At 37.1% G+C, this 13,334-nt stretch overlaps 1 protein-coding gene across 1 annotated transcript in view; it reads right to left on the reverse strand.

Moving 5' to 3' along the window:
* Positions 1–13,334, reverse strand: part of nmnat2 (nicotinamide nucleotide adenylyltransferase 2) — a 42,132-nt gene that overhangs the window by 13,913 nt on the left and 14,885 nt on the right. Inside the window, exons 2-3 of the mRNA XM_041277224.1 lie at positions 7,559–7,647; positions 5,589–5,656 (exon numbers count right to left, since the gene is read on the reverse strand). Of these exons, the coding sequence (XP_041133158.1) occupies positions 5,589–5,656; positions 7,559–7,647 (157 nt within the window). The remainder of the gene's footprint in view (positions 1–5,588; positions 5,657–7,558; positions 7,648–13,334) is intronic.

A 13,334-nucleotide genomic window follows, 5' to 3' on the forward strand; every position in this document is an offset into this window, starting at 1 on the left:
TAGTTCTTTAATGGAATATCAGGGTTACATGTCTTTCAAGGGATCTTTATAAATAATAATGAAACTTATTAGATAAGCTTATGGAGGTTGAATTGGAGAGTAGCTCTACCAGATAATCATAAAGCCATAGACCAAGTGCTTATGTTCTAATATTCAGCTCAGACCAATCTTGCCCTTTTGCTCATGATGCATCTGTGTTGTCATCACGATAGCATACAGTTATATCTACGGTATCTGAACCACAGCAGAATCAGTATATATAAATATAAATGGAAAAATGATAAATAAATAAGCAGTAAAATATTGAAAACAAAGGAGCATCTCTTAAGCTACTGTATATAGGTAATGCAAATTACTTTGCAACAACAAAAAGCATCATTACAAATGTATACATTCCTATGGAGGTAACATAATCAACTTCTGACTTTACCTCTTCCAATACTCAGATCAGACTTCATGTTGGTGTTGATAATTCTGAAAAGTTGATATGCTGTGAATGTGCACATTAAATGAAATGTAAAGGCATCTGTCTTTGGAGGACATTGAATATGTCTTATGATGAATCCGGCAGGGTTGTGTGATGCACTGCCATTGTGGATTATGATCCCTGTCAGTGAAATGAGATGAGGTTAAAAGCTCAATAAACCACAAATGCAGACGATTCTGGCTCTTTTTCACGGTGGTTTTGATGCAAACTGGGGAAGTGTTTCATCACTGGTTCAAACTAGGGAAGTGTTTGATCACTGGTTCATGCCAGACCTCCACCCTGCTACAATAGTTAAAGATTGGCAGGCATGTACTTTATAAGCTTTAAACATTTAAAGATTTAAAATGTTTAAAGCTTCAAGGGTAATCAGAAATAACATTTACAAATACATTAATCAAGGTGCACTTGGAATTAGAACCCACAGCACTAAAACAAGTGAGGAGAGAGGGCACCCCCAGCATTACGAAGCTTCATTATAAGCAATCACAAATTGAACTCTCCTCATTATTGCACTGGGAGTTATTATTCTGTTCAAATTGGGCTCTATTTGTCAAATGTACCCCTTTTGAAATGTATTTAAAATGACTGCTTATGTTTATGCAATTCTAATTTTCTATATCTGTTATTTTTATTATTTAAAGCAGCTTCATTTGCAATCACTATTTTTCCTTTTTTTTTGACAGCAAGTCGGTTTTTCTGGCTGCATCTATGAATGATCTATTTGTAGTTTGTTTTACAGTTATTATGTTGGACCTTTTCAAACTAAGGAGACAAAAGAGGCTGCAGGTTCTGTACAAATGCTCCCCCATACCACATAAACTGCAAATCGTAATGATACCGCTCACTCAGAGTAAACTGTAATCATATTTTGTGAAAACATATGTTCACAAACCATATCTAACCAAATTCAGAATTTCAAGGACACATTTAATATAGTAATTATGCAACCCCTGTTGATACGGTGAATTTCCCATGACCCCAGTTATCAGTAAAATGTTCTGCTCTAGAATTAGAATCCTGCCTATTGTGAATAATAATCGCTGTTTCTAAGATCTCAAAGCTTCAGCCATGCTGAATTGATTACTGCAGTCTGCGACATGCACACAGGAATCCAAGTGGCATGTAAATGCTATAAACAGCCCAGCAATTAGAGTGCCCTGCTGGCCCATTCCCTCCTTGCATCCTCTTTCATTTACAAAGTATTCTGCCCCAATAAGCAGTCCTATTTTTTAAGCTGCAGTCACAACGCTCAGAATAGCTGCATGTGGCTGTGGGAAACACTTGCTATAGTTTTGTTTTATAATTGTTTTTTTCTATTAACGTTTGAGTGCTGCATTAATCAAGAGCTCATTGCAGAGCTGAGCTGTGTGCTTTGAAGCCTTTCATACAGTCCAGACTGAGTTCTGCGACTGTATTGAGAATTAGACGTTTTTAATAAAGTCATAAAACAAAGGTACCAATCTCAATGGCTTAAAAATCTAATATACCCTTTATTGCTCTTTATTGTTATATCATTCAAGCAAAGTAGTACTGCAATTAATTAATGCTGGGAATGATTACAGATAATTACCTCAAATTAGAAGCTGCAGGAAAATCTATATAAGGTTCACAATTTTAAGTCTGATAAGAGTGGTATCACCTTGAAAACTAAAAAGCAATTTCCTACAACAATCGAGGTATATGTTCTGGATTAGTGACCTACTACAGTAAATTCCACCAGCTGTGCTTGTCAGGTGACAATTAGGGTATAGTACACATTTTATCAATGTGTTAAAGGTTATGTTGCTTTTATTTTCCATACTGCCTTGGCTTCACTGAAAGATGTTAGCTGCCTGAGAGGTCAGGGTGATAATATGAAGGAAATCACAGCGGTGATGTGATTTTAATAGCAGGATACAAAACGGGAATAAACAGATCTGGGAAGAAATCTCTTATTTACTTACTTTCGTTTATGTATGTAAACTGTAATAACAAAAAACCAAAAAATAAATATTGGAAAGGAGCTCCGGTGTGACTCTTAACAACTGAAAAAGGCATCTCACAAAAACTGGTGGCCACAAGTTCTGGGTACATTTCAATTGATTAATGTAATTGTATTCTATAATGGAATATTTAATGTGCATGTATAGGATAAGGCACTGAGGGGTTCAAAATGTATGACATACCAACACATTCCTTTAAAGATTCATATAGGAGAAAAACAGGACTTTGAAATGGAAATAGAAAATAATAATTAGAATGTTAGAACAGAACACACACATCTTCATAATCAAGGTCTTGGAATGGGAGTGAACAGAGAAGCTTGAATGATAAGGGTAGATTTCATCAGCAATAAGATTAATTCCAAAGGTTTTAAAAGCATTTGCTCTAACAACATCAATCTCTGTAATCTAATTATCAATTTCATAGCATTTATTAATTATTCATTCTCTGCCTTACAGCAAAAGCATGAAAAAGAATGTCTTAAAACACAACAGTTAAAAAAGTTAAGAGATGTAGATCTACCTTCTAATCCATACAAGCTTCAAACAGTTTGAGTCAAAGAGCCTCTGACATTCCCTTGTCCCAAAGTATACATACTGTACCCTGCGCAAGAGCACCTAGTGAACCTTGACTAATCCGGGCCCGAGTGCCAGGAGGTAAACACTAAGAATTTGCAGAGTTTGGGATGTTTCCCGCCGAGTTCACTACACTTAAAAACAAATCGTCGCTATTATACACCATTAATTTACAGAAAAATACCTTTAAACATGCTCTGTTTACTTTCTTTTTGCTTCTTATTTTCTCAGATACCTGAGTAATTCGAGACATTGTTGGATTTTACTTTGCTCTCTTTTGCGGTAGTCTGCATGGTTGTCTTAGTGATGAACTACTATTTTTCCTAGCTTAAGCTAGTTCAATTTCATACACTACAGAAATCAAAAGTTTCAGTGTATCGTAACATAACCTATGCCACAAAGCGGTGTGATTGGTTGGAAAGGTTGTGATGGTGTATAATAACCAATAACCTCCCAGTTATATTAGTTTTACATTTTATGTTAGTGATGGGGAAACTGCACTGTCTGTGTAAGGTTCAAACATAAGCAAATACAGCTGCCAGCATACATCTGTTCAATTCCTCAGCATTATCTAAGTTTTAAATAATATTTAATGAACACTGTGTTAATTGTATGCTTCACTGGTGTTCAAGAGCCTTCATCGCAAACACTGCATGTCATCAACAAAACTGGTAGCAAACCAAACTGCAGTACTGTGAATACACTTATTAAGACTGGGAAACCCTTGGCTATAGCTTTGAAACAACAAGGGTAGGCTCAGGCCAGCCACATGCTCCTCTTCTCTACAGACCAGTATATCAATCTACCTACACTCACGTATCTTTCCAGTGATGTCTCATTATTTAAAGGCATGTCAATAAGCAAACAAATAAATGAATTTATGTTGAAAGCATCAGCAGTGTATATGTAGGATCCTTTCTCATTCAAAGGCTAGTATTTCAGTACATGTTCTAGGCTACTCTCACCTCTGTTCAGCCTTCTCATTACAATTCTCTTCATTTTAACAAACCTCACAGTCAAGAATACGCTAAGTACCTTTCTCCCCCAGGCAGTGTTGTAATAAGGGAACAATGTTCATATCATGGAGATAAATATAACTCTCAAAAAGTCACTGGTCTAGTCAAAGTTCTAGTATGGGTAAAAAGTTCTGTCCCCTTTTTACTCTCAAAGATATATTCTCAAAGTCGTCTATTCATCCATCAGTATAATGGATGGCAGTATATCCTCCAAAACAAGATTGCATTTTAAAATGTAGTTTGTGTGTCAGTTGTCAGTTCCAAAGATGATTCTTTCAAAAGGACAACCAAAAGGGTACCTCAATCCAAGCATAAAAAAACAGATATTTCTTACTGTATGATTATATGTGTGTTTGTGACCTAATATTGACACACTTTAATAATGCAACACCAGTCTTTTGAATAATTGATCTTTTCAGAATAACATTTTTTTGCTCAGTTCCTTGGTGGAGGGAGAAAGAGGATAGATGCAGTAGCAGTATAGAAAACAAAAATCACCAATTTAGAGAGAATATTGCCAGTTTTCACAATTTCTGTCAATATTTAACTCCCTGATCGGTGATAAATGAATACATTATAGTTAATAATCACATGTTGATTGCAGCTTATCAAGCACTACAGAGAAACTACTAAACCCCATCTCTGGAATAATTTCTTGATGCCTGCCTCTATTTGTAGTCGATACTTCAACCTGTGCACACATAATACACATTCCGAAAATTAGACAGGCTTAATGCAGACAGATTGTACACAAGAGCTGTACACTACAGCTGCAGCTGCGTTTGAAAACAAAATGATGGGGATACATCACTGCACTGGGGTAGGGGTTCTTTGCTTCAGAGATAACAGCTAATGGAAATCTTCATGAAATTATAATTTCTATTCAGCACTGTGAGCTAATGGATTGTTATAACTACGGTTATGTTTCATATTTCTGGCAGTTTGCAAAAGCATTGCACCAGTTTCCAAAGTCTCCAGATGTTTGTTAATAATGCTGTAGCAGTGCGAAGATATCTAGAGTTATACGATTCAATGCTGCATACTTTCATTAAGGTTTGCTCACTTATTATTATTATCCTTATTATAGTAATGAGTGTGCATCCAGATGCCAAAAAATAAGGGTGAGTTTCCTTGCATGTTTCTATGCCAGTTGGAAAATTAATCTAAGAATATGTGCACCATTTAGTGTCTCTAACTACACTGTAATTAAATGTGGTTACATATTAATAACCATGTGTGTATGTGTATATCTATATCTATATCTATATATATCTATATATACAGTATACAATATATATATATATATATACAGTGTAATTGCAGTGTAAAAAGATGCTAGCACTGACCAAAGTTTTCATTTTGTACTAAAACATTTTGTTGCATTGTATTGAACCAGAACCTGACAGACAGTGCTTGGGTGCAGTACTGGACATTACTTGCTGTAGCTAATTTACCACAACTTCAACTATTACTTCAACACCTACTCTAGTACAGAGCCCAGGATAAATAATGACAAGCAAGACTCACCTAACCCAGTCAGATGATTGGACAGCCAGCTGACACATGATCAGGCGATGTCTGCTGGAGACCAGACCCTGCAATTCAAGAATTATATCGTAATTACGTTATTATTTTTGAATTCTTTTTCAAACGGATATTATTTAAAAGTTTCTCTGTAAAACACCTATAGGCTAATGATATAACATGCAGTGTCGTTTAAATTAGAATGGGTGGAGAGAAGATGTGTTTGGGGACTATTCTTTCAGACAGAAGGAAAAAACATTAAATCTTGGTTTCTGAGCAGATGGGTTTACATTTTTTGAAACATTCCCACCTCCATGGAAGCAGGCACAGCCCCTGTCAACACAGGCCCTTCCATCTCTGCAGCTGGCAGCCATCCACCTCCACAGGTCCTGCCTCGCTGCTAGCAAACCTCAGCCAGTTAACACATGATACGCCCAGGAGACTGAGCAACTGGGGTTAGCAGAGAATGAGGCTTTATTGTGCCCTGACAAGACCTAGAGTCCCACATCCTCTAGCACTGCACTGCTATCAGCATACGCTATCACTGTCAAGGGCTGAGAGACAGGGCGCACCATGGACTGCAGGCCAACAAAGAATATGAAACCCAGAGGCATGTATAATTGGCAGTGTTGCAGGTATTTGCCTACTTGACTGAGACAAGAAATGTAATCGAGATTCTGTACTGTGCTGTTTCCTGATAGGATGGACTCACAAACGTTGGGTTTTAATGTTGTTTTACATTGCCATATTTAAACCCATGTAAGTTGAAACTGGGACACATATGCTTGCACTCAATTTTCTTTTTCTAAAAGTAAAAACAAACTGTCCGTTAATGTTACAAAATAAGTACAAAACAATACAAGTGTGTATAAACGTCCTTGGATTCTGTGTTATTTATTTTGTTACTGTGTTATACATTTATTATAAAAAAAAAAAATACAATTTAAATACGAGTGGTGTAAACGTTAAACTGGTGGAATTGCAGTTTCTATTATACTGTATATATTGTAACGACCCAGGATTTGTACCGTTACACGACTGGTCTACAGACCCTGAGTTTGTGTGTAAACAAGGAAGCAGTAAGCTTGCCTCAGCTGGGATTGATTGATTGATTGAATGCCCACATCAATCCGGACAGAGCTGAGAGCTCAGTCAGACAAGCTGCTTTGTGAATGCGCAAGACTGTTTGTTATTTTTGGCATGGCCCAGGCTGACAGGGGCCGGGAATAATCATCCCAATAAACCATGGATTCAAGTACCTGCAAATTGTGTGTGTCTCTTTCCTTCATTTTCCACGGTACACTATAATATTAATTTGGCCATTGTATATCATTCGGGGAACAAAAATGCCAATATAACAGAGAACAAAGTTTTTCTGAACAGGCTGTAGGGTTTAAATCATAACACATTTCTTTGTCTAAATGTCTGCTTTTTTGTACATATCCCTGTAATATCTTTTTCAACATAATCACAATTGTTTTGTTATTTTTATTAACATATCCCTGGACATAATATCAGCTATCAATTATTACTTTATCAGTTATGCATCAGATCTTCCCATCAAAATGTCTTTTGCTGAAATTCAACCTGAATCTGATTCAAATCAGAAATATTTGATTGGTTCCCAACTCTTGTCACAAAGTTTAGCATTTTGATTGGTTCATCTGTCCATCATTTTTCCCAGTATCGTACCTGCTCGCTCCGGCACAGGTTCAGATTGACGGTAACAGGTTTGTTTAAATAATTTCAGCAAGTTATTTGTTTCCAGGGCATGCTAGCAGAGTCACATATATGCATGAAGCCAGTAAACATGTCCTGTTATGGGTCAGTTCACAAGTCTTGTACAACTTACAGCTAAATTTAGTTCACATCAATAGAAAATGTTATGCACTGTAAAGTTGAAAGATTTCATAATGAGAATACTTTTAAGGTACTGTATATGTAGTATTATATTTTTTTAATTCGTTCCTTACCGGTTTTCCGTAGGAGTCATGAACTGGCGAGATGATTCCCCCAATTACAATAAATCTCCCTGTTTTGTGAAGGTGATCTCTTGCCTTTTCTAAGAAAGACAGAAATAAATGCTGTTAATATGAAACTTCACTTGATTCTTGATTGTGTCCTGTGGTCTTAATTATGTAAACTCAAAATCAAAATGTGGCTTTCACATAAGAGATTGGAAAATACGAACAGGTGAAAGATTTTATTTTCATTTTATTTCCACTTTTAATTTTACTTAAAACAAACAAAGGATGTTTTGTTGGACAGGAGAGGAAATGTTTAGTTATATTCAAGTCACTTTTCCTTCTCCAGCTCGGTGTATCATGTAGTGAGAATCTTATCCTCTACAGCCTTCAATGCATTGCAATAAGTACTAATTGTCCCTGTGAACACCCTTTATCCTAAAACTCGCATAACCACTAGGAATGCCCACCACTTTCAAACAGTCTTCTTGTCTCATTGGCTCTGATCTCCCAGCCTTGTACTGTACATCAGATTGATCTCACAAGCTGCAAAGTGGTCACCAGACCTTTTCACTGAGAAGACTTTAAGCTCCTGTGCTGATCGTTTAAGCGTGTTAACTGAAAGTATTGCCTTGTGGATCCAAGCATCAGGACCATACCTTTCGCACAACGCAGACAAGTAGAATCTAAAATGAGCTGTTGGCTCCAGGAACAAACAGATGGTCTACGTTACAGGCAGCATCAGTAGCCCAGATCACAGAAATGTATCACAAATCAGTTTTTACTGGTTGGTTCAATAGAGTGCTATTTATAATTTCAGTATGGTTAATAAGCCACTGTAGCATTGGGTACAATGCCAATGTCCCTTGGTTTCAATCCAGTCCAGATTGGTTAGTGACTGGAGTCTTTCCATATAGCTGGTTGTTTGTGTTCTGCTATGGTTGTCATGTGAAATTAGTTCTACTGGATCAAAGCCTGGGGTTCATTAACAATCTACAACCACATTATTGTCTACACTGATTAAAGTCTAAATATTCTCTAATAATAATGCAATGAAACTGCTCAAATTAAAAAGCAAGGAGCTCTGTTTGTAGAAAGATTCCTAGTATCTTCGTTGTTCACAGCAGGCTTTAATTTTGTCATTCCAGAGACACATCTGCACATAGCCCTCAAGAGACTGCTAACATAGGATATAAAATATTACAATACAAAATAAAATGACTGGAGCAGACACAGGGCCAATGAAATCTACTTATTGTGATGTTATTGGTCATGATATAAAACCTTTGTGGACGTATCTGTGTAATTTGATTACAATAGAGAAATCAAACCCATTAGCTATTATAATCTCAACAGGAAATAATTAGTAAAATGTGTACCAGGAATCCTAACACAGGGGCCTGTTTTAATGATCCTCTGTCGAGATTAGCAGCAATCCCTGCAAAGTCCGGACAGACACTCGATCGTGCCAAAACAGCAGCTGCCAATCCTTTTGACATGGTGTATATATATATATATATATATATACCATCCAGAAGCAGAGTTACAAACCCTTAGGTACTCTTTCAGTGTGGGATAAACACTGATTTCATTTCTGTTTGGGGGGGGTTTGTTCACAATGGGCTGAATGACCTTTTCTCGTTCATAAACCTTTCCTAAGAACTAAGTGTTAAATTCAGAAACCTGACAAAGACAGACAGAAATACACTTGATTTACAGCACTACTTCTGCAAACGATATTCAAGGTTCTCCCGAGCGGTGCATGTGGAAAAGACACTTTGCTCCAATAGCTTAGAGATCGCCAGTTAAAATCCAAGCTATGCCACTGTGGATGGGAGTTCCCAGGGGAAGTGCACAATTGGCCAAGTGTTGCCTGGACTGGGGATTCCTTTACTTACTGCACACCAGCCACCCCTGAACTGCATGGTCCTCCGAAGCTGAAAGTTCTGAATATGGCATGCTTGCAGAGCAATGTGTTTTGCATCAAAAACATGAAGAGCAGGACTAAAGCATACCCAGCATGCCTGAATGTGAATAGAGAATAGAAAGAATATCAAATAGGACACAGTGGGGAGGTTCAACTTTAAAAACGTTCCTCTTCATTAACAAGTATCCTGAGGCCAAAAGCAGAACAGCAATGAGAACACTGCCATTTCTGAGCTTCAAAATAAAAGAAATGCTGAAGCGCAGCTGTTATAGCATTTAAATATAACATCTATGTCTGATTGTATTACTCTTTCAGTGATTTCTCATTGAGGCAGAACTGAAGTACCATAGTCACGTACATCAGGCAGTTAAAAGTAGTTCAGAATATTTAATAAATCAACAGTGTTAATCTAAGCCCAAGAAAAACAACTGTCTACGGCATTCAAAACAGGTGCAAAACCCCCATAATGCTGCTGTAAATCGTGTTTAGCTACTGTAAAGTCTGATTTTACCAGCCGCTAAAAATGCAGCATATGTAAAGAATAGTGATCACCTGCCTCTCTGCACCTGCTGTCAAATTTGCACTTTGCCATCATTAATCCATACAATGATATCTAAATTCATTTAAATGAAGAAAGGAGCATGGAATTGGACTGGATCTGGATACAAAACGGGGCGCAACCATTGTAATGTGATGTAAGGATTTTGGCTTGCACTTAGGAAACTGCTGACCCTCCAAAAACTTTACACCTTCTTTACAAGGTTTAAACCGTTGTAGAAGAGAGTAACTAAGAGCTGTATAAAAGCACACACCTGCAGAGACCTGTCATTGGCTTTAGCATGGCTGCTGTGGTACACTTCCTGATACAGCAACACTTGGCTCTTGTTGAGGAGAGACCCTGGGATGCTTTTATTTGTATATTTGGTATGGAACTTTTTGGCCTTGTTCAAATTTTAATATCAACAAATGGCACAGTTAGTGGTATTATTTAACACCCTGTGAATATTTTCCACACAGCTGCTGCCTGTCCTAAATGATAAGACTAATACATTATAATCTAACAAGGGAAACGGGCCATGGTCCATGTCTACCAGTCAATACAATACATGTAATACAATAGCTAATTCACATTAGCCACAGGATCTGAAACAACTAGTCAAAAGTGTACTAACAACTGAACTGATAATAATACAATTGTGCAAGGTCAATTTCTCCAGCACTGCCTGTTCCTCCATCGCAGAAGCACCAGGAAATAATGGAACCATGTGAAATAATTGAATTTAAGGTTTTCAGATTACAACTGAGAAGCCTGGTTATTACTGCTGAATATAGACATGATTTTGATTCCGCAGAGGATAAAGGATCGACTGTATTTGAATCTATCTCACTCTCTCAGGCTTTACGCAACGAAATTAGAAATTACTCTGCTGATGATTGTCTTGATCTACTTGTATGAAAATGTCTCTTATAATGAAACTGGGCAGAATAACCCAGGCATGGTGTTTGAATAACCTTGAGGTTGGTTTAAATGTTTCACTTGGTGTCATTGCCGTCCAGTACAGCTGATTCCTACAGATACAAATGCAGCTTCATAACTGCAGTCCATTTCCTTTCTTCAGTAAAATGCGACTCCTTGGCACTTGGAACCTCATTTGAAAAAATGGAAACACAAGGGAATTAGTGTACAATTATTTTTATTATCATGTTTATGGTCTTCTATCCTCCTTCCGGCACCGTTCTGCCTCAGCAACAAAGCAGGGGGCCAACCCCAAAACCAGCAGTGGGTAAGATTCTTCTTTTTTTTTAAATATGTAGCTGTGTATTTCTCTAGAGCGAAATTCAATGACATGAGAAAAAAGTAGCACAGAGAGCAGCAGTAAAGATTCAGACAGTTATATACAATTTCTTTCACCTGGTAGCACCTTACATTCCATTAGAGAAAACCTAAAGTAATGTTCCAAAGCATAATCTTTGTGCATTACCCTTCAACACTCTGCTCCCATTGGATGTAAGAAGCTAATGCATTGCTTAATAATTGCTGAAACACTGTTTTAAGCGGTTACACAGTAATTACACAATTACATTGTAAAAACATCCTGTCTGAGCTGCAAATGTAATGTTTTAAAGAATTACCAGATTGTAATTTTTGATTATAGCATAATAGTAATTATTCTGTAACTAAACAACTGCACATGTAATTTTAGTAAAACATTGTATTATTATTTCTTGCTGGGCTGAGCTGTCACTTGCCTCTCTTGTTGAGTAATAGTGTTATTAACCATACAGTTTGGTACTCTTTAATATCTTGTCAGAAAAAAAACTTTTCTAGCAACTATTCATTTATCAGCGAGTGCTTGTGTATGGGTGTTAAAACACTTCATTTGTAGAGATGTTGAAGCATCACTGTCAGCAGCTTATCAGTTACCACTTTACAAGAGATCATTTTCCACAGTTTCTGGATTGGCATTTCCAAAAACCTGCCATTTACTATATTTATCTCAGTGTGCAATAGCAGCCTAAAATGTATTTACAGTATGTGCAATGACTCTCAGCTAGTCATGCCAAAGGATGTTGGGAATGTTGCCACAATGGAAGGCACTGTAGACTGACTCACTAGCAGAGCATTGCGGTAAAACACAGAGTTGTATCTCATGAGGAGTGAAGGGCACTCAATCGAGCTAGCATGAAAATGAAACTGACTATCTGTGCTACTGATCCAGATTAGTCTAGACAGAATTGATTTTGCACAGCAAGGTTTATGCGCCTTGCAAAAAGACATATCATAGTGGGTGATTATCAGTGCTGTATCTAGGGGTGGTTTTAGGGGTTTGAACCCCAGCCCAAAATTCATTATTCAATGATCTGGGAGAAAAAAAAAAAGTCAGCCCTCTACGACACTGCAAACCCCTGTCCCAACCCAACCAATCCGTGAGCAGTTTGCTTCGCTGCCTGCTTAAGCACACTTCAAAAAATTGAAAACAAAATTAGTCATCACTCATTTCTAATTATGATTGGGCAGTCCTTTCATTTTTACACAAGATTCAACCTTCGACTCCATTGACTGGACAACGTATGTGCATGTACTGTTCAACCTGATGTGAGATGAGACGTCCAAGTCGAAGATTAATATGAGATGGGCGAAAATACAAAACTTAATTGCCGATGGATGTTTTTAACGGTGCATGAGAAGATATGTATGGAAACACATATCACTCAAATGACAAAATGGTTATTGTAGCCATTTATAAATCATGCACAAAGCGCCTTCTCTGGCCACAACATCACATTGTTTTTTAATTTACCCACTTTCCTTGATACAAATCAATCCACGTTTGGGAGGTTACTACTGGACGTCCTCTGCTTTTGACCAACTCTGGGGACACCTAGGTTTTAATCTTTTTTAGTCCAATGTGAATCATAATTTAAATGGCTGCTGTGAAACCGAGACCAAAGTACTCAACAAGTTTGCAATGAAAAACAGGAGGATGGACTTGTTGATCTAAACAACAGCTAATATAGGTCATTCTTTTTTATTTTGTGTGTTTCATAACTGCATTGGAGTAGTTCTAAATGTGATTGAGAGGTGAAACATCATGGTTCTTAATAGGGCAATTTCGAGTACATTGCAAGTTTGGAGTGTAGTTCATTTTTGCTTAAAGAATCATTTTTATAAATTATTACTAGGCTGGAAGCAACTCAAAAAAATTATCATGATTAATCCTGAGATTAAAAAAATAATCTAAGTTGATCATGGTTTTAATTGCATATTTAATAGTAATACCCAAAAAATCTCCATCCCCAAAATCCTGGCTATGCCACTGGCGGTTAGAACTGCAGCTTAAAAGTGCATGATTTCAG

The sequence above is a fragment of the Polyodon spathula genome, chromosome 18, assembly GCF_017654505.1.
Source record: "Polyodon spathula isolate WHYD16114869_AA chromosome 18, ASM1765450v1, whole genome shotgun sequence".
Taxonomy (NCBI): Eukaryota; Metazoa; Chordata; class Actinopteri; order Acipenseriformes; family Polyodontidae; genus Polyodon; species Polyodon spathula.